We start from the raw sequence: 22,374 nt of genomic DNA, 5'->3' as shown, positions 1-22,374 counted from the left end.
GTTAAGAATATTATTTATTTATTACAGTTGATGTGGCTACTTTCATGTTATGTGATTTCTTCTAATTTCAGATTCAATGAACATTTGATGTTGTGTTGAACATGTTGAAAGATCACTATGATAACTTACATTGTTTGTGTTATAAACCATAGCTGATGTCAGTAAGAAGGTGGTTTTTTTTAAAACAGTGCCTTCAGAAAAGTAACTTACAATTGTTTTTTCTGCTACTTTGCCTAGAGGATGATGCGTGCGTTCGCATGTAAGAGCTATTTGCTTTTGTTGTGACTTGTATGCCCATGTTTGTAGCTCAAATTTCTTTTGATGGAGGTGGTGGTGGTTAAGAGGAAAGTTAGTTGAGCATAGAGAGTAAGTTTATATATGATGATATAAACACCAACTAGCTTTGGTAATCAGTGCTTTATAGAGAAATAGAAGAGAAGACTCTTATTTATAGGATTTATGGTGAGAATAATAATGTGAATCACAGTAATTTTTAGAATATAAGAGGGTATTTGTGTCCTGACCAAGTGTGACAGGAATACTCTGGCACTATTATGGCAAGATGAAAAGCTGTCTGGGCATATCAGGTGCTATTTGCCAAGAAGTGTCCTGTAGATAAGCTGAACAACCCACACTTTGACCCATAAGCTTTTGAACAAGAAGCCAAGTGCAACAGCTAATGAGTGTAGCTCAGTGAATCCACTTGAGGGTGTGGGTGTCTTGAGTAATGCCAAAGAGCTCAGAAGTGCCTAGATGAGTAGCTAGGTCCTAGAGAGTTAGAGTTATTGCAAAAACCTTAGCCCAATAAAATGAAGCTAGGAATATGGGTATATTCCCATGTGAGTAGAGTAGAATAAGGAGTTCAAGTGGGTACTTACATGTAATTATAGATGGGTGTACAGTTTGTTTAATTTGGGAGAACAATAGATTCACCATGCCATAGAAAATAATGTGGAGCATTACCAAGTCAGGTCTAAGATCTGAATCCACAGAACCAGATTTTAATATGTCTCTAATAAGTAAGATAGCTAACAAAGTTGCTTGTGGCAATGCTGTGAGAGAAGTGGGCAAACCACAAGGTTGTGGAGAAGAGATGCTGTACACATTTTCAAATTAAGTAACCAGAATCAGCCTTGGGAGTGATATCCTGATTTTAATCTTGGGTTGCAATTGTAAAGTCTATAAATATTTTCAATATCATTGAAGCAAATTGCTAACCTCTTGCAACCCTTCTCATAACCATTACATGGGTTCTACTTGATTGCAGGTCATTTAACTGGGTTGCAACATGTTATGACCCCCTTACAGATTGCTTTAATCATGACTCTTCTCTTCTGCCAGGCTACAAGCAGTTGTAAGGCCTCATAAGCCCTTAGAACTGGGCTAGAACCAATGTACACAAGTTGGAACACAAACTGACCAAAAGTTTGTTCTGAGCCCTCACTGCAAGCATTTCAAGATAAAAACGGACTTAGTATTTGAAAGATATCCAAAAAATATTTTAAATGGGGGTTATCTGGGCTCAAGTAAGTAACTTGTTTTTATCTAAAAGTGTTATCAAAAATGCCCCTGCCAGCTCTCAAGTAACAACAGCCTTAGATATTTGAAATGTTATCAAAAAGATTATCAGGAACTGCCCTATTGGCTTTTGAATAACTGGAGCCTGAAATACTTGAAAGATTACTTAAGCAGTTATTGTAAAGCCACTTTTGGATAATAATCTTGATAACCCTGCCAAGATTATTGTGAAATTATTAAATATGTGCTGGGATGTCAGTACAAATATCTTCTGATAACATTCTTTATAAATAGCTGATGCTTATTTGAGCCCAATTTGGCAGGCTTTGTCTCTGATAATTATCTCGGAATTACCTTGAAGATGTTTTGGTGCACATGATGGTAGTGAGGGCTCAGAACAAACTTTTGGTCAAAAAAGTGCAGTATTTTGCAAGACATTTTGAGGGAGCTGCACCTTTCACACTCTTATCAGCAGTGATTACCTCACCTAACTTTACAGAGAAGAACAGTACTGCAGCAGGCGCTCTTAAAATGGAGTTGCAAAGTCAAGGAGTTGTGTCAAAAGAATTGTGAGGGCCTGTTTTAGGGCCGGCTCGATATCCCGCGTGCCGACGACGCGCGCTTGTCTTCTCCGCCCGATTCAGCAGCTCCCATGTCCACCCGTATTCCCCGTGTTAAACTCGGACGCTCTTATGGTTCCCTCCCTCCGTGGCAGCTCAGAAATGCACTGACACTGACGCGTCGCTGCAACGCGCCCGCGTTCCTCCCCGGCCGCCTCGGAAACCTCCGGTTCTCGTCTTCGAGCAGCGGTGCGCAGACTAAGCCGTACTACGTCACCACACCCATTTTCTATCCGAACGCCGGTGAGCGGTCTCAGCCATTGTCCCTTTCGGCGTCCGACTGACCGACCGACCGACCGACGCCTGATCCTTAGTGCCGCACATCGGACACCTCTACACGCTCGTGACGGGCGACATTCTTGCGCGGCACGCGCGCATCGCGCACCCGGACAGGGTTGTGAAGTTCCTCACGGGCACGGACGAGCACGGGCTGAAGATCCAGAAGGTCGCTGCGGAGCGGGGTGTGCGGCCGATGGCGCTGTGCGATCGGCTGAGCGGGCAGTTCCGTGTGTGTGTTTTCAGTTTTCGCTGGGCGTTTTTTCTTCTTCTTCTCTGATACACTTGCGCGGGGCGGCGGAAGAGGCTGGCGGGGAGCGCGAATGTGAGCGGGACGGTGTTCATGCGCACGACGAGTGCGGAGCATCGGAGGGCCGTTGAGCATGTTTGGGTGTGTGTTTCCTCTCCTCGAATATACGCGTGTTAACAAGGCGCTGTAGAAACAACTCGACGCGAAAGGGCTCATCTACAAAGACGCGTACGAGGGATGGTACTCTGTCTCGGACGAATGCTTCTACACCCACTCCCAAGTCCACAAGACGACCCTCCCCTCGGGCGAAGAAATCACGGTGTCGACGGAGACCGGGTCGACCGTCGAGTGGTCCCAGGAGGAAAACTACAAGTTCCGTCTATCCGCGTTCCGCGAGACGCTGCTCGAGCACTACACGCGCGACAAGGGCTCGATCTTCCCGTCGAGTTATCACGAGTACCTCGTCGACCTGCTTAAGAACAACGACCTGGACGACCTCTCGGTGTCCAGGCCGCGCACGCGGCTCGAGTGGGGTGTGCCGGTGCCAGGGGACCCGGAGCACACGATCTACGTGTGGTTCGACGCGCTGACGGTGTACCTCAGCGGGATCGGGTTTCCGTGGGCGGGCGGGGCGGCGGAGGGCAGCGGGGCGGGGTGGGCGCCGGATGTGCAGGTGATTGGGAAGGATATCCTCCGGTGCGCGCGTTTTGCTCTTGGTTCTGTTCCGAGTGCTCGTGGGCTCATGTGGGGATAAGGTTTCATGCGATCTATCTGCCGGCGATGCTCAAAGCGCTGGAGTTGCCGCTCTCGCGCACGATTCTGACGCATGCGCACTGGACGGTCAATCAGCGCAAGATGTCCAAGTCGGTGGGCAACGTTGTTGATCCGTTTGAGGCGATGGAGATATACGGGGTAGATGTTGTGAGGTTCTACCTCGCGCGTGTGGGGGGACGGTTCAGGGATGATGTCGGTGCGTGTTTCTCCTCTGTTATCGCCGTCTCTACGTTCTAATCAGATGGTTGCGTTGAATTAGACTGGTCAACGGAGCAGCTCGACAAGCACTCGGACGAGCTTCGTAATCTACTTGGGAACCTCTTTATGCGGATCACGTCCAAGGCGATTCGTGCACGCGTGGCGAAAGCCGATGAGAAGCTGGACGTTAAAGCGCTTCTATCAGACACGGAGAAGGCGAAAGCGCTCGGCGTCGACTTGGAGCTGCTGAACAGCGTTGGTGCGCTGGGAGCCACTGTACGGAAGAATTTTGACATGCTCGAGCTCGGAGATGCGCTGGAGGCGATCATGCTTGTGCTTCGCCAGGTACGTCTGTCGTGCGATCTCTTTGGCACTTTCGTGCTCACGATGTGACCAGGCCAATGCGACTATGACCAACAGCGCACCTTGGGCGCAGGATCCCCAGCCCGCGGCTGCGTCGTACGTTTCGGTCCTTGAGACAATCCGAGTCTGTGCGCTGTGCCTGCAGCCGTTCATACCTGAGGCGGCCCAGCGGCTTCTGGACGCGATGGACGTTCGAGAGAGCGAGCGTACATTGGGGTACGCCGAGGTGGGCGTGGGGGCAGTGGGCGAGAAGGTGGAGGGTGTGAAGCTGTTTAATATTCCGCAGGTCAAGGTGTAGACGTACTGCTTATAAGGGCTTCTGGTTTGACAATTCTACTCATGGCCTCGGTTTCTGCACTCGTGAGCTGAACGTTCTTGTATCTGACAGCTCCTAGAGTTGGACAGGTATACAGAGGCCGGGTCGAGGACGTGGAGGGATTGACATGTGACGTGAACGCGTCACGTCGAGCGTCTATGTAACTTTGCGAGACAATATTTCACGTTCCCAGGGTTCAGTTTACTATGCCGTAAAATAAAACATTCTCGCTTCCACCACCACCACCTCAAGACACAAGACACCCAGACATTGTAAATCTGTAATACCACCATGTCCGCTCCCTCCCGCATCTCTCGCGTCCCTCAGACTCCCAGCAAACGTCCCCTCTCCCTCAGCACCACCTCTATCCCCTCCTCCGGTCTCCCTACCCCGATCAGTCTCCTCAACACCGCCAAAAAGTTCAAATCCACTCTCACTTCCGAATCCCGCACCCGCACCACCTCCCACCCGACCTCGCCCTCTGTCCCGCCCACCCCCAGACTCAAACGCGGCTCCTTCAGCTCCGGCTCCACGGGCGTCCCCGTCCCCGCGACGCCCGGTGCCCACCAGCGGCGCAAAACCGTGTCGACGACGTCGTTCTCACTCGACGTTCCCCCCGTGCCGCCCATGCCCCGTCCGCGCACGCCCGGTACGCCGCAAGGCCACTCGCATAGCCCGTTTGGTGGTGTCGTGGAGAGCGAGGTCAGCAAGATGGACGTGAGCCGCGTTGATCCCGAGGAGGCGCTTGTCGATGCGGACACGGTGGACCATGCGGATGTTTCTATGGAGCTCGACGAGCAGGGCACCGGCGGGCCTGCTGAACATGGCAAGGAGGATAAAGTGCTCGTGTCTATTCGGTGCGCTCTACATTCATCGTGGCGTGCATTCCTACGCGCCCTCCACCCGTCTTTCCGTCCCATCCCTCTAGCTGATACTGCACCGGCCATTGCAGCGTCCGCCCGACCGACACCGAGATAGCATGGGACCTCTCCGCCGCACAGACGCTCAAGCTCATCCCCTCGCACGCGCGCTCCGCCTCTGCCCTACCGCAATACCACTTCGACGAAGTCCTCACGGGCACCGCCAACCGCCCCGTGTACACGCGCGTCGCGCGGGGCCACGTGGGCGCCGCGATGGACGGGTACAACGCGGTCGTGTTCGCGTACGGGCAGACGTGCAGCGGCAAGACCTTCACCCTCGTGCGTATCACCCCCCATCCCAGCTCACCCATCGACAGTCCTAACGCATATTGGGACAGTCAGGAACAGATGAGGAGCCGGGGATCATCCCGCTCGCGATGAAAGACGTGTTCGCGCACATCCGGCGCACGCCCGCGCGCGAGTATCTCCTGCGCTGCTCGTACATCGAGATATACAACGAGCAGCTGCACGATCTGCTCGCGGCGCCGTCGACGGCGGCGGCTGCGCCGGTGCAGCTGCTGGCTGGGGGCGTGCTCAGTCCGCTGCGGGAGGAGGTCGTGACGAGTCTCAAGGGCGTGCGCGCGGTGCTTGAGCGCGGGGCGAGGAATAGGCGGACGGCGTGTACGGACTGGAACGAGCGGAGCAGCAGGAGTCATAGTGTGTTTCGGCTGGTCATTGAGAGTCGTGAGCGCGGCGCGACGGGTGAATGCGGGGTAAATGGGAGGACGACGCCCGCGGCGGCTGGTGGGAGGCAGACGCCGAGCAGGCCGCAGACGCCGTATAGTCGGCCGTGTACGCCTGGTGGGACGCGGTTGCAGACGATCGGGGGGCGGAGCGTGCAGACGAGTGTGCTGGTGCGTGCATACGCTGGCTTATCGTCGGGCATGGACGCTGATTCGCGGCCGTGTAGAGTCTGATTGACCTAGCTGGGTCGGAGAAGGCGACGTCGGACAAGGAGCGGACGCGCGAGGGCAAGTTCATCAACACCAGGTGTGCCCCCTCTCTCTGTACCGTCTTATCCTCATCCCGACTTGTTCAGCCTGCTCACCCTCGGCACCGTCATCTCCACGCTCGCCGAGAACGCGTCCAAGGCCAAGGCGGACCACGTCCCGTACCGCAACTCGAAGCTCACGCGGCTGCTGCAGCCCTCTCTCGCCGGCGACGCGCGCATCAGCGTCGTGTGCACGATCAACCCCGAGCCGGCGGCTGTCGGCGAGAGCACGAGCACGCTGGGCTTCGCGTCGCGCATCAAGAAGGTGCAGCTGCACGCGCGCAAGAGGGAGGTGGTGGATGCGGATGCGCTCATTGAGCGGTATAGGAAGGAGATCGAGGGGCTTAGAGCGCAGTTGGCGGCGCGGGAGGCGATGGCTGCGGAGGATCGCGAGGTTGCGCGCGCGGGGGAGCCGGCGGCGGCGGCGGCGGCGGCGGTGGGTGGGAGCGCGAGCAGCAGGCGGAGGGTGAGTAGGCAGGAGAGGGAGGAGGAGAGTGTGGCGATGGGGGATTTGAATGCGCGGATTCAGCAGCTGACGAGGCTGATTCTGACGAGCCAGAGTGTGGGCGATGCGATTGAAGGCGTCGGGGGAGGGAGTGTCAGTGTCCCGGGGAGCCCGAGCAGGCTTGATTTCGACATGAGTCCGTATCAGGTGCGCCGTCTCTTATTCCCGCCTTCGTTGGTGCTGACGCTGGATGAACAGCTGCAGCAGGAGCTCCTCGCCGCGCGCCGGCAGATCGACTCGCAGGCGAACCAGATTCTCTCGCTCGAAGAGGCGCTGCTCGCGCGCCCGCTGATCCCGCCCGACGCGCCCGAGTCGCAGAAGGACAGGCTGCTCGCGGAGCAGGGGCGCACGATCCGCGAGCTCGAGATCGTCGTAAGGGGGTACGAGGAGAATCTCGGCGAGCCGCTGCGCGCTGTCAGGGAGGATGTGGAGCACGAGTGGGAGGGGAAGGTGCAGGAGGAGCGGAGGAAAAGGGAGGAAGGGGAGGTGTGGGCGCGGGAGGTGGTCAGGGAGCTGGAGAGGGAGAAGAGGGTGGGTTTCTTTTTGCTTTTTGTTCGTCGCTGGTGCTGAAGCTGTGCGCAGGCGCGTCAGAAGCTGGAGGAAGAGCGCCGTGCGCTCACGGCGTTTGTGTCCAAGTTTGATTCGATCGGGTCGAGTCTTGGGCTGGGGCTGTCACCCTCTATTTCTACCCCCGCATCCTCTTCTACCATATCTGCGTCCGCGTCGGACACTACGTCCTCCACGACTGCTCAAGCCCGGCTGCGCCCGTTCACGGAACGCACGCTCAACACGATTACCGAGGACGCCGAGTCGCCGCTGAAGTTATCGGCGGAGCTGATGAAGGGCCCGACGCTGCTCGAGGAGGAGTGGAGCCTGATGGACGACGTGAGCATCGATATGAGCGTTGGGGACGGGAGCAGCTTGAAGGGGAGGAAGGAGAATGTGATCAACGCGTAGGTGTCAGTGGGCTGGTGTTGTTTGTTTCTTGTAGAGTGGGCGATTGTTGTAAGTATACCCTGAAGTGGGATGGATACCTTTCTTGCATGGTGTTTCTTGACCTTCTTTCACGTCTCTTGGTGTTTTGTCGCTGTATTGCGAGTAGATGCTGTCTGTGCTCTTATGTCGTTCTTGATCCGCTCCTGACCGGTTGACCTGCTACTGTTTATGAGTAAACGTGCCTGTTGACCATGATAGATATTCGCCGTCTGCAGTCGCTTCGCAGCTTCGAGGATCGTCGCTCAAGCGCTTAAGATGGCCTCGACCAAGCATCCCATCTCCGGAGCAGCATCAAAGTTCCGCGGGCAGAAAAAGTTGTCGAGCCCCGGAACTCTGACCTCCGCCAGATCTTGCATCGCCAAAGATGTTTTCGGGCAGTCACTGGGTTCCACTGCAGTATGTGAGTACCATGATGGTGCTTGATGAGACATACCTCATATGGGCGCCTAATAATGAGAAGTGCACCATTAACAGGCCCCGCATCAGTGGCGCGTTGAGTTAGTCGCTGCCCTCGGAACATAAGGACGTTATTGATGATTGATGAGCGTCTGAGGAGGTTGGCAACCGTCTTTAGAATGTGGGTCGACCCAAGGAAGTACTTCATATGGATCTTCGACATTTCAAGGCGGTGAGCAGGGCATGGCGCTTAGGACTCTGGAATGTCCGTGACGTCTTTCTCGGTTGAAGACATGACTTCGAGGGCTGAACTGGGCTGAATGGGATGCAAAGAATGGATGTCTCGGAGTTAGTTGAAGCAGAGGGGCGACAAATGCATCAATCCATCGTGAGACCGAACGACACGGAGCGACAAAAGGTCACCAGACCTCGGCTAGTCGTTGATCTACATTCATTCCCTTCCCCTGGCAAAGTCTCAGCTTAACGCCCTTGGACAGTATAAATACGACCTCACCATGCCCCGTCTCCACCTCGACTTTGCACCACCGTCGACCACCTCGCCGAACGGCTCGGATCGAACCCTCGGCTCGAAGTATGTGGGCGCTTACCTTGGCCACGGCCGCAGCCCTCGCGCACGTCGCACTCGCTGCACCCGCAGATTCTAGTTCTTCAGTGTCGACTGCCAGTGGGAGTGCGAGCACGGGAACGACAGCTACGGAGCCGTTCAGCATCAGCATCCAGACAGGCGTACCAACCCTCACCTATGTCACTGTCACTGCGACCCCTCAGTCGGCGTCCCTGGGTGCACCGCTGCCCTCCCAGGCTGCCCTTCCGCCTGTTCAGGATTGGTGCATTGGGGAGATCTTCTGTGCAGGAGAGGTATGTCCACTTCACATCCTGACGTTGTATGCGGGGCTAAGTCCGCCCAGATCCTCCAAACCGTCAACGTCGCCCAGCTCTACGCGGACCCAAAGACCTTTGTCGACAAACCCACCTCCAAATCCTCCCAACAAGTCCTCGCCGACTTCGCCGCGCTGCAGAACTCAAGTTCTGCTCTCACGGAGGACGACCTCGTCAAGTTCGTCGACACCGACTTCAACGGCGAGGGCTTCGAGCTCCAGCCCCTCGCCCTCACCGGCTTCAGCGCCGACCCGCCCTTTGCCCAGAACGTGTCCGACGAGCTCCTGCGCGCGTTCGCACTCGAGGTCAACAGCTACTGGACACAGCTCGCGCGCGAAGCGAATGTCACGGCCGAGTGCGATATATACCCCGGCGGCGCGTGCGAGAGCACGTTTATCCCGCTCAACTACTCGTTCGTCGTTCCTGGCGGCCGTTTCAGGGAACAATGTGAGTGCATTTGTGGACGTCGAATGGGCGTGGTCGGCTGATGCGCGTTTGTAGATTACTGGGATAGCTATTGGATCATCCAGGGTCTCCTCAAGTCTGGCTTGTATGACTCTGTCAATGGTACTCTGCAGAACTTTATGAGCGAGCTCGAGGACTTTGGGTTTATTCCCAATGGCGGTCGCAAGTATTGTATGTGCTTTCCTCTTTGAACCATTATTCTCGCTTACTAGGGATACTCAGACCTCAACCGCTCTCAGCCGCCACTCTTCATTCACGTACGCATCTCCTAAATACTACCTTCAGCAATACTCTTCCTAACATGCACCTGCAGATGCTGTACGACTACGTCACGGCCACAAACGACAGCTCGATCCTCCAGCGCGCCCTTCCCCTCGCAGAGGTCGAACTCGCATGGTGGAACACGAACCGCACCGTCCAGGTGACAAGTCCCTACACGAACAAGACCTACAGCCTCGCGCGCTACGCCGTGAACAACACCGCGCCGCGCCCCGAGTCGTACCTCACGGACTACCTCACCGTGCACGACCCGACGCTCCAGACGCCGCTGACGACGGACGAGGCGTCGGCGCTGTACGCCGAGCTCGCGAGCGGCGCCGAGACGGGGTGGGACTACAGCTCGCGGTTCGAGGCTGTGCCGGCGCTGGGGAGCGCAGGGCTGCGGTCGCTGAATGTGCGGAACCATGTTCCTGTGGACCTGAACAGCATCCTCTGTGCGTACTCTCTTTGCTTATCGTATACGGAAAGCGGCGCTGATGTTCCATCAGACAAAGCGCACATCCTCCTCGCCGAGCTGTACGGCACGTCGAACGCCTCGGCCGTCTCGGCGCACCAGCAGACGGCCGCGTCGATCCGCGAGGGCATTCTCGATCTGCACTGGGACGCGGACAAGCTCGCGTTCTACGACTTTAACTTGACCTCTAATGCGCGCAACAGCATTTTTACGATGGCGAACTTTTACCCGCTCTGGAACGGGATCGTGCCGGAGGAGGTCCTCGCGAACGCGAGCAGCGCGTTCGCGCATTTTGCGGCTGTCAACATGGTCATGGAACGGTATAACGGGACTGTGCCGGTGACGTTTTTGGATTATACGGGGCAGCAGTGGTGCGTTTCGTGCTTATAGGAGCTAAGCTAGGGCGGACCAAGCTAATGGGTATATTATGTGCGCCTGTAGGGACGCGCCCAACGCATGGCCGCCGCACCAGTACATCATCCTCCAGGCGCTGCAAGCGCTCCCCGCGAACCTGACCGGCAGCGCGCTCCCCGCCGCGCCCGCGGGCGCGTCGTCGTATGCGCTGATTCCGGCGGGGCAGATCGGCTTTGCGGAGAGCGAGCTGCCGGGGCAGCTTATGCTCGGCTCGAAGCAGAACGCGTCGGCCACGGGTCCGGGTGCGGATGTGAGCGGGATGGACGGGACGGTTGTTAATGGGGGGAATGCGACGGCGGGAGAGGGGTGGGGGGCGAGGTTGCAGCGCGAGCTGGCGAATCGGTATTATACGAGCGTGTTTTGCTCTTGGTGCGTGCCTTTGCTTCTCTGTCCTCTGTTCGATGATCTGATGGCTGACTGCTCCATGTCGACATGACAGGCACGCGACGGGCGGGTCGATTCCCGGGCTTTTGGACAGGCTCCCGGATAGCCAGCTGAATCTGACGGGGAGTGTGAATAACACGGGAAATGTGAGTCTCTCCCGTGCTCGCCACGTGTACTCGTGCTCACCTGCGCTACGCCGAACAGATGTTCGAAAAGTTCTCGAACCTCAACGTCGACTCCTCGGGCTATGGCGGCGAGTACACCGTCCAGGCCGGGTTCGGGTGGACGAACGGTGTTCTGCTCTGGGTCGCCGCGACGTACGGAGATGTGCTCGTCGCGCCGCAGTGCCCGCCGCTGCTCGCGAGCGAGTTCTCGTCCTCGAGCGGCGCCGTGTCCATGTCCGTGGGCAGGGCGGGCGTGATGGGCGCTGTGGCGCTGTTGGGCGGGGTCGTATTGCAGATGTTGATGTAGGGGTGGGAGATGCAATTGTATACCAAGGTCAGGCGATTTGCATCGTCGAATAGTGGTAGTATTAATACCTAATAGTTCATTTTTTGCTGTTTGAACAAGGATTACTCGTATATTCAAGATCATGGTAGACTAATGTTTATCCTGAGCTAAGCCCTCCGGCAAAGTCCCATACGCCGTAGCGGCGCGAGGGCCCCTTCTGTCTTGTTTCCTTTCTCCGTATGTCAAGTAGTTCAGTCAATTTCTCATATGACTAACTTTTCGTACGGTTTTCACAGCCTAGCCATCTGCCGAGCGGCCGTAGAATGGCCACGGCGGTAAGTTTCGAACCGCTGGATAGCAAGATGACCAAGCCACTGCAGCGTATCGGTCTCATACCTGTCTTCTGCCCGAGACTCAGGCGCTCATACTCCCTTGTTCTGACTCAGAGATGTGTAAAACGAGCATAAAAGCTCTCTTCGCAGCGTCAGGGTGGGATATGTGTGCGTGCTCCGTCTTCCTCATCGCGCCAGAAAGCACACCATGAAGCCTGTCATCCTGTACGACCTCCAGTCCGAGCTTCCGGGCAAGTTCTGGAGCCCTAACACGCTCAAAACAAGGTACGCCCTCTACATCCACTGAGTTTATGTCATCCCGCGCGGACCGACGCATTCCGCACTGCAGGCTCGCGCTCGCGTACAAACGCATCCCGTTCGAGACGCGCTGGCTCGAGCTCCCCGAGCTGCACACCGAGCTCAGGCACATAAACGCGCCGACGAATACGTGCGTCAACGGCACGCAGGGATACACCGTGCCGACGATCTTCGACCCCAACACGGGCGCGGTCGTTACTGATTCGTGGACGATCGCGGAGTACATCGAGGACACGTACCCCGACGCAGATGGGGAACGTGTGCTGTTTCCCGGCGAGTCGCGTGCGCTGGTCAAGGCGCTCGCGGGCGCGGCTATTGCTGCGACGTGGGGTGCGCAGCGGTGGGTCGTCACGCGTGTAGCGGAAGTGCACAGCGAGCGGTGCGCGGCCGGGTATCGGCGGGTGCACGGGCAGCGGCACGGGTTGTCGTGGGAGGAGATGTCGCCCGAGGGGAGCGCTTTGAGGGAGGAGCATAAGGCGGCGTTGAAGAAGGGGCTGGGTGAGATAGATGCGTGGTATAAGTGCAGCAAGGGAGAGTGGTTGTGCGGGGAAAGGTTTTCGTATGCGGATATTATTGTGGCGGCGCAGGTTATTAGGTGTCGGCGCGTGTTCAGGCAGGAGGAGTGGGATGAGATGAAAGGGTGGCATGATGGGAGGTGGGAGAAGATGATTAAAAGGGTTCAAGCTACGACAGATTTTCTTGGTACCATCGATGAATTAGTGACATTGTAGGCAAAAGTAGTAAAGCAGTTTGTCATAGTGATAAAAGAACAAGAGATCCAGTTTCAGTGCGAGATAATCTAACGAGTTACTCGTCAATTTATGTTTTAAGCCAAAACCGTCCTCGAAAGAACCACATGAAACACTAACAAGACGCTATAGGAACGTCCCCATGCTGTTTATGCGGATTCTGGTGCATTCTCTACGGGAATATTGGCAGCGATGCCCTGTGGCTCATGCATTAAGTGACAATCAACAGAGAATATGAGGGTGAACATACCTGACTGCCTCTTCTCTGGTTGTAACCCATCTTTTGCCTGGAAACATTACGATTGTTTTGGTAGATTATTACTTCGCTATGATGACGTAGTATCCATCGCCCGTTCATCCTACAAATACATCAGCATGCATCAACATATAACAGAAGCTCATCCTTACGTTGACATCATAACATTGGCGTATACTGTACGAAACGGCGGCTTGAGAATCAGGGAATCAAACCTAAAACAGTATGAGCGCACCTGATCCAAAGAGGATGTAGATAGAAAGCCATATATCTATTTCATATGTGAGCACAAATCATAAAAAATAAAAACGGTACAATTTACAAGTGTGAGGGTGCGTCAAAAACTGGTCAAGCGCTTATACATCAGCATCGAGTCTCGCTTGTTCGAGAAAACGTACTGTAGCTAGAACGAGCGCTGAAATCAAGCTAAGAAACACAATGAGGGGATATGCGTTCACAGCTATTAAGATGCCGGACTTACCAAGTGCACAAGCCGCTCTCTGCATGTCAATGGGTTAGGAGGGATGTGATACGTGAAACAACCAAATTATAACTGTCCAACTGTCCAGCGAATCAATTTATCAACAGTATGATTCACTGGCGATCCACTAGGATCATTATTACTGACATGTAAGTTTTGCACCTCAAGTCGGACGCACCTTTCCGAGTTCATATCTTTTTGCTTCCGCCAAAGGTAGTAGACAACAATAAATGTCATCCAGGCATCGGATATGAGTGCAGACGTGAATGCAAGGACGAGTAAGGTTTGTCTGTCCCGATAAGCCAGGACGTCTTCGACTGTGCTTGTGTCAAATAGAACATATGCAGGTATTTGTCGAAGACATATGAGGAACATTCCGATTATCGCTGGTATCCAGGCCTTTTCCGATAACTTCCACATACGGTAAGCCAAGAAGAGCTTTTATAGCGCAACTCGGTCAAAAGCTATGAAGTGATGCTTTACGGAGACACATACCTGCACCACGAACGCTAAGAGCATAGTCAAGAGAGTTACCACACTTATTGGGACTGTTACATCCCATAGCAGAGACAGTGGATCCTCCACAGCAGAAACGGTCATGTTCCACGAGAGGAAGCATCCACTAGCAAAATGCGCAAGCTGAAGCAGACTCGATATTTTACTCCGATATCAGAGCTGAGTGTATGTCCTCAATCGAAATTTGTAACTTACAGGAGGATTAATGCCTAAAGGACATAGCTCAGCTTAGTCAACGCTCATGTCCGTGGTGATTAGAACATACCATTGCCTTGAAGCTTCGTTTATCCGCAGAGAACCTAGTGAAGTATATGTACGCCTGCACACAGAACGCCCCGGTCAAGAACCCGTTTCCAAGTGCTCCTGCTTCAATAGGCCCGACTATCAGGCTTGGGATAAACGACTGGGTGGAGGACATTGGTTATGAATGCTACTCTTTGGAGAGGAAAGGAATACAGCAATGATGGTGGCAGAGATACCTCAACGTGAGGCTCATGATGTGAGGGAGTCCGACTTAAGTAGTAGAAAAGACCACAGTAACTTACTGTAACACCGGATCTTTAAATAACCAAAAGAAGCATTATCAAAAGATCCGAGAAAGCGTCCTTCGTAACCATCTGCACGCTTGCGCATCAAGTGCTATATCCGGATGATGATGAAATAAAAGCTATGCCCCTGGAGGTGATAGCGGGAAGGATGGAAAGAATTCAAGATCATGTCGGAAACAGCCTTCATTACGCGCATCTCTCACGTTTTAATAAGACGAGACGCCATGAGAATTACCCGGGCCATCTAACCGAATTGTGACAGTACAAATCTGCTCAATCAAGAAAAGATGGACAGGAAAGATGTAAAACAAGAAGCTTGCAAGAGGCTATACTATGTGAACAAACGTACACTAATGTACAGGACAAAAGACAGAACAGTATATATCTGGTTACTTATTTTGGCTCGGAGAAGTCAGTACCTCCGTCGTCTGGACGCCAACGGAGCGTACTCCCAGTCTCAGAACTTGATGGGATTCGGAGGTCTGGTCCACCCTCCAATCTTGGGCTGAGGGCGGGTATGTTCGGCCACTAGGAACGGATGCTGACTCTATTTTCAGCTGAGTAGGTGTCGTGTGCACTTGCCCTGAATCCGAGATTGATCTCGCTTGTGTGCGACCTAATGATGGCTGAGTACCGCCTGATGAAGGAGCTAGTACCTGTGTGTGTTTGGGTGCTGACTCCGTCTGATGCCCACGGTCAGGATGAAATTTTCTATGCTGGTGTCTAGACAGTGAAGGCCACAAGCAGCAGCAAATCAGACCGTTAGCCTGATGGAGGCTCGCCTCCGAACTCGCTGCTTGGTAATGGGTGTCATATCCATCATGGCTGTAGCCTTCTGGTGGTGTGCTGGTCGAGCTTGTCGAATTCTCCCCCGAGTTTGTCGAGTCCGATTCTGTGTCAGACACATCTTTATCTTTGCAGCCATCTCTGTCGCGTCGTTTCCTACCAACGTCTTCTTGTGCAGCCACGTTTCGCTGATAATTGTCCGCATTATAATAAATACAGTATACGTTAGACTTTTACTACGTACCGGGGAGCCATATGCCGGAAAAACGACCCCCAATATGCGCCGACATTTATTCGTTGTATACTTTGCCACCGATGGTATTTTTCCTGGGATTTCCTGGTGACCCATGTTGTCGGTGCCTCCCGATGTACAGATCTGTGCGAGTCGTATAAAAATATGTGTTTGAGAATCGTTAGACAGCATGCACTTGAATGGATCTACGCAACAAGAATGTTACGCACTTCCATGGGCCGGAACCATCGCGTTGTCCTACCCGAGCGGTCGCGGAGAACGACGTTGCAATTATATCCCGATGTATCTGCCTATCATGACGCCGAATGGATAATTAAGATGAATGCACAGGTATGTCACAGGGGGCACACACCTCTTTTCTCTTGCTCCCACTCCATCTCGCACGTTCCAGAAACAGGTTAAAGTTCTGGGATAGAGATGTTCGGCCTTGTACCCGAGCCTGTGTACCGTGCTGTGGTGTCAAAGGAGGCTTTGTTTCTCTCCCAGAAGTGTACCTTGAGAACGTGTGTGGTGCACTCTGAGTCAAAGTTACGTCTTTAGCGTTGACTCCAGCAAAGAATCCATCCGCCTTATGCTTGTTGAAGATGACGGCTGGTCTCTACCGGTACGAATTTACGATTTAATTTTTTCGTGGGATTGGACGAGGCTGACGTACGTTCATGAAGCTTCCAAGACTATCGCTAGACTCAGATACCTGTTCGGTGAGGTGGACTTCAGGTTTGGGCTCGATTTTCAACGCTGGGCGCGTATAACCATGGCCGCCAAGTCGCTGTGTAATGATCAGTTAATTCTGTTCAACACTATGCATCAAGAATATCGATGTGGGTGCTGACCTTCGGAAGAATGAGCTTTCCGGTGCCAACGTCCCACATGTATAGATCTCCATTTCTACATCCGCCGACAACTCTCTCGCCATCGGGAGAAAGCGCCGCCGCCACAACTCCCCCGTCTTGTAGCCAAGCCCGGATCAGCTTTCCTGCTCTAGCTTCACGTACACATATTTTCTTGTCATCAGAGGCACTCATGAATTTGGTTCCATCCGCCGAGAATTGTACGCATCTGACGAAATCTGCATGCTGGAAACGCACAATCCTTTCCCCTCGAGAGACATCCCAGATGTGTAACGTGTTATCCGCACACCCAGTCAGCACTTGTAAGCCATCCGGAGAGAAGTAGACAGAAGACACCGCGCGTTTGTGTCTGAGAACGCTGCCTAGTATTTCATATGAGTGGATATCGAAGAATCGGACAGTATCATCCTGGGATCCACTTGCTATCCAAGAGCCGTCAGGTGAAATTCCAAGCGTTCGAACGAAACCAGTGTGCGACCTGATGATATGCACCTGGCCACCGGACTGCACATCCCATACGCGAATGGTGTTGTCATACCCTCCGCTAAATAGGCGCTCATCGGAAGGAATCAGTTTGACCGCCCACACGGAACCGTCGTGACCGGAAAGAGGATCCAGGGCAAGACGGTGGGTTCTGAGATCCCAGACGCAAACCAAAGCGTCATCTGCGGCGCTAGCTAAGAGCTCTTCACTCTTTGATATATCTATCCCGTTCACAGCCCCTTCGTGCCTCAAGAGAGGGTTTGAAGACTGTTGACCTGTAATCGCATTCCATATCCTGATAGCGCAATCGTCTCCTGCAGTCGCAAAGTGTTCGCCGTCAGAGAACCACGATATGGCTCTGATTGTACTGTATGCATTCATTCTGTATGTTTTAGACCTCAATCGTAAGAAAACTGCATGATGCAACATACTGCTGTGTCTCCGTGACATCCGAGTCTATGGCGCTTTCCGCCGAAAGTTTGAACTAGGCTGCATTAAGGACAGAGATATATAATGGCGTGCACACTGCTCACTGGTGGAAGAACCGGGGCCCCATCGGGTATATTCCAAATACACACGTTGTTGTCACTGCACGAAGCAACACACTCTTCATACGCCGAGCAGGCTACTGAAGTAACTGGATGTTTGTGCCTGTATATAGGCCCCAACGTCGACTCCGCTGTTGTGATGTTCCAGATTCGAATAGTCTGATCCTCAGAGGAGCTGACCAACTGCTGACCATTGTGAGAAAACGATACGGCGTAGACAACGGATCTATGACCACAAAGAGGACTTCTGATGATTTCTCCTGTCTTAGCGTCCCAAAGTTGGATGGTATGATCGTCCGAAGCGCTTGCGATGAGGGATCCTCCTGGAGAGTATTGAACACATCGAACACTGGCGCGATGACCAGCGAGCGTCCAAACCAGAACCCCTTCGTCGACGTCATATATGCGAACAAGCCTATCATCACATGCAGTCGCAATATGCTTGCCATTGGGTGAGAACGAGATGGAACCCACGTTATTGGGATGTTTCAGTGTCGTTGTGCAGTCACCCACACGGGCATTCCAGAGCTTCAGACATCCGTCGCTACCGGAACTTGCAATGATCGTGCCATTCGGAGAATATTGCACAGCTTGAACCCAGCCCTTGTGGCCCTCAGCAAGCTTCATGGCCGTATGGTGCGTGTTCGTGTCCCATACTCGAATGGTCTTGTCATCAGAACCGCTGACAAGGCTCTGCCCATCTGGAGAATAAGCAATGGTACGAACGGGTCTCTGGTGCCCTTCCAACTCTTTGCCTATTTGAAACCCTGTGAACGCCTCCCATATTCGTATCGTCTTGTCCATCGATGCTGTAGCTAACCATGCCCCACCGGGCGAATAAACTAGCGCGAGGATGCGCCCTGTATGGCCCTTGAATGGTTCGGCTTGGAAGACGTTGTCATGCATGATATGGTGTGGTACAGGAGGGCTGCATGACTTCGCTGGCGATGGTTTGTTATAAGACAGCCGGAAGCCAGACTCAGCGATGCTGTAAGTGCACGCGCTAGTCCAGCACGTAAAACATCGCGGTTGCCTTGTTTCCAAAGTCTTGTATTCCAAAAGAGAAGTATCGCAGAATCGGCCTGCGAAAAATATAACAACGTTAATAATTGTACTGCAATTAAAGCGGAGCTTGAAATGTGGCTCCAAACATAGCACATTCGGACATGACCAGCTTGCTCGTTCGAGCTCTACCTTTTCGTCTCTCCCGCATCTCGTTGCGTTCAAGCCCTACTAGGAAAAGTACATGATGAAGCTATCCAGCCTCAGGCCTCAGTCTCCCATCTCTCTCCGCAGAAGGGCCCTCCATGTCTGAACATGGCTTCCGTTCCACCGACCTTGAAGACAGCATCCGCCTCCATCAGTTGGGTATTTTCTACTCATTCACAGCCGGTACAGCTTAACCCAGAGTCCGTGTCCTAACCTATGCACGCAGACTCCGCTCGCGCTTGTATTTTCTCCTCGCTTGGGTTCTGCTCTCGTAGGCGTGCACGACCGTGTATGTCGCCGAGTCATCGTTTTAGATTGTACAGGTCGTGTACGTGTACCACCGGCACACCGAGTATAGTGCCAAATGAATGCTAATTACTCAAATGATTTCAACGAATGAGCACATGGCTCGTCCAATTTCTCGCCTTCACATATGGGTAGCACATGCTGACTTGCACAAGCTTTGGAGATTCGAAACCATCTAGTATAGCTCACGTCCACAGCGCTGGCTCCTGTCCTTCCCCTCTCTTCTCCATCTAGGTTCAATCGGTAAGTTTACGCGCTATCTATTCCTTCCTTTGTGGTCTCATTATGCGCGTTCGCAGACATCGGGGTCATCACAGTCGTTCTCAGCACATTCCTGGAAAACACCAGGACTCGCTCATCACCGAACATCTCCTTGAGCGCCTACATCCATCTGCGATTACGACTGCATCAAACCTCATAATGAAAGCGCTCATGATTAAACAACATACACCTTCCAGAGAAGTTTGAGGCGGGTGTCTGTATGCCCTTTCATTTCATCTTCCTCATTTCCCATATACTGACGCTGCCTGCCTCTTTAAGTCCTCATGCTGTAGGTAAATCTGTTCATTTCCACCACGACACGCCCGTCGCGTCTACACTCGACGACCCCTGAGCGCTCTCAATGCTAGTCATGGCGCTATGTCTCTCGCCTCGTTGCAGTTACAGATAATTGCACAGCCGCTCGTGATTTTGCGTGTAACGTTGAGCAAGGCTTAGGCCATACAACCATGTCCAGCTTGTCGGGTGAAATATGAGCGTGTATTAAAGGTAGAGAGGCGAAAGAACAGCAATACATCTCCAGTGTAAGGTACTGTATGTGAAAATATCCGCAACATTCATGCAAAAGAATGCTACGCGCCTCGCGAAGCCCTCTTTGTTTTCGATAAGCTCACGTACCCGCTTCCCTCTAAGGTTTCCCATGCGCTGAGTACATCCCTGTATCATTCACTCAAAATCGAGAGAGATTCCCGGGACGTTTTCTCACTGGACGCGATCACGCTTATGCACATATCTACACAATACATTGAGGGGAGACGTCAGTTGAGTTGGAGGAAGGGAAACATCTCAGGACACTGTCGGGCGTTACAGCAATGCACACGTAACTCATTAGCATGACCCATCCTTGATGTCCCATAGGCCGTAAGTGCCCTCGCCCTGTAGCAAAAGCGAATAAGCTGCGAGCAAACAAGATCATCGACAGACGGCACTAACCCATTTAACGCAGTAATGAGGGTGTGAAAATGTCATACCCATAAAACTGGCAGGTGTCGAAGAGCACATAATCTGCCAGTCATCGCCAGGGCGCAAGTTCTCCATGTACATCTCGTATCGCTATTCCGAGTCAAAGTCAGTCTGGATGGCCCCAATGGGCTATATAATCAATGACCTACTTTGTAGCCTGACCAGCGAGCTCTACAACCCTGCAATCGTGCATCAGTAAGCTATGCGCGTCGAGATATATCAACATGAATCACTTTGTCTTTGAACCAGTTGAAGTAGGTGCCACATTCAGCCTCGCCTTCCACATCCCAGAAGCCATATAGACTCCTCGCACCCTTTGCATGCGTTGAACCAACAAATGAGGTAGGACACGATACACAGCGCACCTTATCCTCACACCGAGTGGGCTTCCTCATAACCCCGTTGACGCTCATCTCCGTCTCCCTGCACGCCTCAATGCGGTGCTCGAAGCCGCTGGGCACGTTCTCAAGCCGCGCACTATACTCTCGCGTCTCATGGCGCACGCAGTTCAGCGGCTCAAAGTCCGCCCAAAAGAACCCCATCCTTTGCCTCTCCTCGTCCTCCCGCCTCCACCGTTCCAGCTTGTCCGCATGCGCCACATCTTCGAGCCTCCATCTGTGACGGTCTGCCTCGCGCTCGGCTGCCTCTGTATCGTGGCGCAGCCTTTCGAGCTCCCAGCCAGCGCGGATGTGTTCCATCCTATCCACATCGACACAGTAGTTGCATTTTGTAGCTGTATAAGTGACAATAGACCCGGTGATGATACCAACCACGAGCGTCACTACGAGGATCCACGTGAACCCTCCAGACGCATTGAAGTCGCCGCTTGGTAAAAGGGGTTCCGTCTCCCTGCGTCTGGATGGGACTGATGCGTAGTCACACCCAGTATTAACAGTGGGACGAGACCTTCTTCCTCCAAGCGGCGGGTGTTCTGGTTGCGGGGAGTATGGGGGAGGTGCTCTGATACAGTGATAGTGAGCGCCCGAGGCTGATAGGAGAAACAACGCAGCTCGCTCACCCGCTCTGCCTCGGTTGACGGTTCAGATACATTCGTCAGACTATTTGATCAAAGATTGGATTTGCAGATGGGAAGTACTGGCGGGTACCGCTATCGATGCAAGCGAGTGGTGGTGGGCGGTGAGAAGAAAGGGTGCATCCCATTGCGTGTTTTCAATAGAATCGGTAAGCGCCCAAACTTGCTGTGCACGGCCCGCGTCTCTCTGTGGAACTTGGGATGCGACAAATAGATTACTTTTCGGCTTATGACCCTAGCTTATCCATTTTGAGTTCAAATATTATTTCTTGTACGAGACATAGATGTACTTATTTTACATGTACAAAAAGGCATTTTATCAGTTTAGTAAGAACAAAAACAGCAAAAGTGAACGCCAGCCTCGGCTTCTGAGTACCCCTTTACCAGCAAGATGCATTTTTGACGTTCCAAAAGCCGTATGTTCCTTGGTTCTGCGCTCATGTGAACCTGTTATCAGCACCTGTTCCTCCCACGGGGATAAGCTTATTAGCAGGGAGTTAAGGCTGCTCCGCCCGGCTAGTTAGCTGCTGATATCACGTATCCTCGATACCGCAGGTGTATGCTATGGTGATTCCCATAACCAGTAAATACCATGTCTTTCCCTTTTTTGTGTTTCTCCCATTCCCTGTTCCTGTCGGCAATGTCCGGTCAGCAGAACCACGTACATTACATAGTTCCCGCCTTCCCGCCTTCCACCCGCCGCCCCGACTACCCCCGCCGGGCTCTCACGACGTCTTATACGCTTCCCGCCCTCCTCCGCCCGCTGGGAGGGACGATGACAGTGTATATCTCCCCTTCCCGTGGTCGTATCAAGGTCGGGTTTTCTTCTACGTACTATATATTACAATTAGAATAGTTTTTACTTATATATGCTGGTAATACACTCTATTATAAGGGGTGCATGGCGAGAAAGGGACCACGTGGCTAGGGGACTTGTGCAAATTTTGAGCGACGTCGGCAAAAGGGCCGGATGGCTGTGTTTGACACGTAGGGG

At 53.2% G+C, this 22,374-nt stretch overlaps 7 protein-coding genes across 7 annotated transcripts; 4 read left to right on the top strand and 3 right to left on the bottom strand.

The window, feature by feature from the left end:
- Positions 1–2,049: 2,049 nt before the first annotated feature.
- On the top strand, positions 2,050–4,545 carry CONPUDRAFT_140383 (uncharacterized protein; the record flags this gene model as incomplete). Its single annotated transcript, XM_007776972.1, has 8 exons — positions 2,050–2,087; positions 2,323–2,381; positions 2,453–2,646; positions 2,719–2,805; positions 2,855–3,360; positions 3,420–3,634; positions 3,698–3,981; positions 4,034–4,545. 8 exons carry the CDS (start codon positions 2,050–2,052, stop codon positions 4,295–4,297), a joined length of 1,647 nt encoding a protein of 548 aa, XP_007775162.1. The 3' UTR covers positions 4,298–4,545.
- Positions 4,546–5,026: 481 nt separating this feature from the next.
- Positions 5,027–7,388, top strand: CONPUDRAFT_30653 (kinesin-domain-containing protein; the record flags this gene model as incomplete). Its single annotated transcript, XM_007776908.1, has 7 exons — positions 5,027–5,172; positions 5,268–5,551; positions 5,584–6,089; positions 6,146–6,225; positions 6,275–6,878; positions 6,930–7,262; positions 7,314–7,388. Coding segments are annotated over 7 exons (2,028 nt in total), but the record flags the coding sequence as incomplete, so codon positions are not given.
- Positions 7,389–8,717: 1,329 nt separating this feature from the next.
- Positions 8,718–11,490, top strand: CONPUDRAFT_67223 (glycoside hydrolase family 37 protein; the record flags this gene model as incomplete). Its single annotated transcript, XM_007776930.1, has 9 exons — positions 8,718–9,002; positions 9,053–9,470; positions 9,525–9,659; positions 9,711–9,745; positions 9,802–10,201; positions 10,256–10,592; positions 10,663–11,004; positions 11,075–11,165; positions 11,224–11,490. The coding sequence occupies 9 exons, from the start codon at positions 8,718–8,720 to the stop codon at positions 11,488–11,490; spliced, it is 2,310 nt and encodes a 769-aa protein (XP_007775120.1).
- A 519-nt stretch (positions 11,491–12,009) lies between these two features.
- On the top strand, positions 12,010–12,850 carry CONPUDRAFT_159836 (uncharacterized protein; the record flags this gene model as incomplete). Its single annotated transcript, XM_007776971.1, has 2 exons — positions 12,010–12,086; positions 12,151–12,850. 2 exons carry the CDS (start codon positions 12,010–12,012, stop codon positions 12,848–12,850), a joined length of 777 nt encoding a protein of 258 aa, XP_007775161.1.
- A 167-nt stretch (positions 12,851–13,017) lies between these two features.
- Positions 13,018–16,562, bottom strand: CONPUDRAFT_147589 (uncharacterized protein; the record flags this gene model as incomplete). Its single annotated transcript, XM_007776970.1, has 18 exons — positions 16,542–16,562; positions 16,364–16,477; positions 16,061–16,306; positions 15,918–15,998; positions 15,700–15,831; positions 15,089–15,643; positions 14,873–14,913; positions 14,667–14,679; positions 14,387–14,524; positions 14,317–14,330; positions 14,101–14,254; positions 13,784–14,016; positions 13,606–13,624; positions 13,523–13,550; positions 13,360–13,395; positions 13,277–13,301; positions 13,119–13,227; positions 13,018–13,065 (listed from the first exon to the last, which is right to left on the bottom strand). The coding sequence occupies exons 2-18, from the start codon at positions 16,367–16,369 to the stop codon at positions 13,018–13,020; spliced, it is 1,878 nt and encodes a 625-aa protein (XP_007775160.1). The 5' UTR covers positions 16,370–16,477; positions 16,542–16,562.
- On the bottom strand, positions 16,509–18,496 carry CONPUDRAFT_67012 (WD40 repeat-like protein; the record flags this gene model as incomplete). Its single annotated transcript, XM_007776918.1, has 2 exons — positions 16,509–17,356; positions 17,632–18,496. 2 exons carry the CDS (start codon positions 18,494–18,496, stop codon positions 16,509–16,511), a joined length of 1,713 nt encoding a protein of 570 aa, XP_007775108.1.
- Positions 18,497–19,849: 1,353 nt separating this feature from the next.
- On the bottom strand, positions 19,850–21,477 carry CONPUDRAFT_85725 (uncharacterized protein). Its single transcript, XM_007776969.1, has 6 exons — positions 21,366–21,477; positions 20,713–21,307; positions 20,581–20,661; positions 20,497–20,526; positions 20,318–20,437; positions 19,850–20,260 (listed from the first exon to the last, which is right to left on the bottom strand). Exons 1-6 carry the CDS (start codon positions 21,395–21,397, stop codon positions 20,213–20,215), a joined length of 906 nt encoding a protein of 301 aa, XP_007775159.1. The 5' UTR covers positions 21,398–21,477; the 3' UTR covers positions 19,850–20,212.
- Between the last annotated feature and the right edge of the window lie 897 nt (positions 21,478–22,374).

This window comes from Coniophora puteana (genome assembly GCF_000271625.1).
Source record: "Coniophora puteana RWD-64-598 SS2 unplaced genomic scaffold CONPUscaffold_19, whole genome shotgun sequence".
NCBI classification, from domain to species: domain Eukaryota; kingdom Fungi; phylum Basidiomycota; class Agaricomycetes; order Boletales; family Coniophoraceae; genus Coniophora; species Coniophora puteana.
Note: the sequence above shows the minus strand (reverse complement) of the source record. Positions and strands in the feature narration are given on the sequence as shown.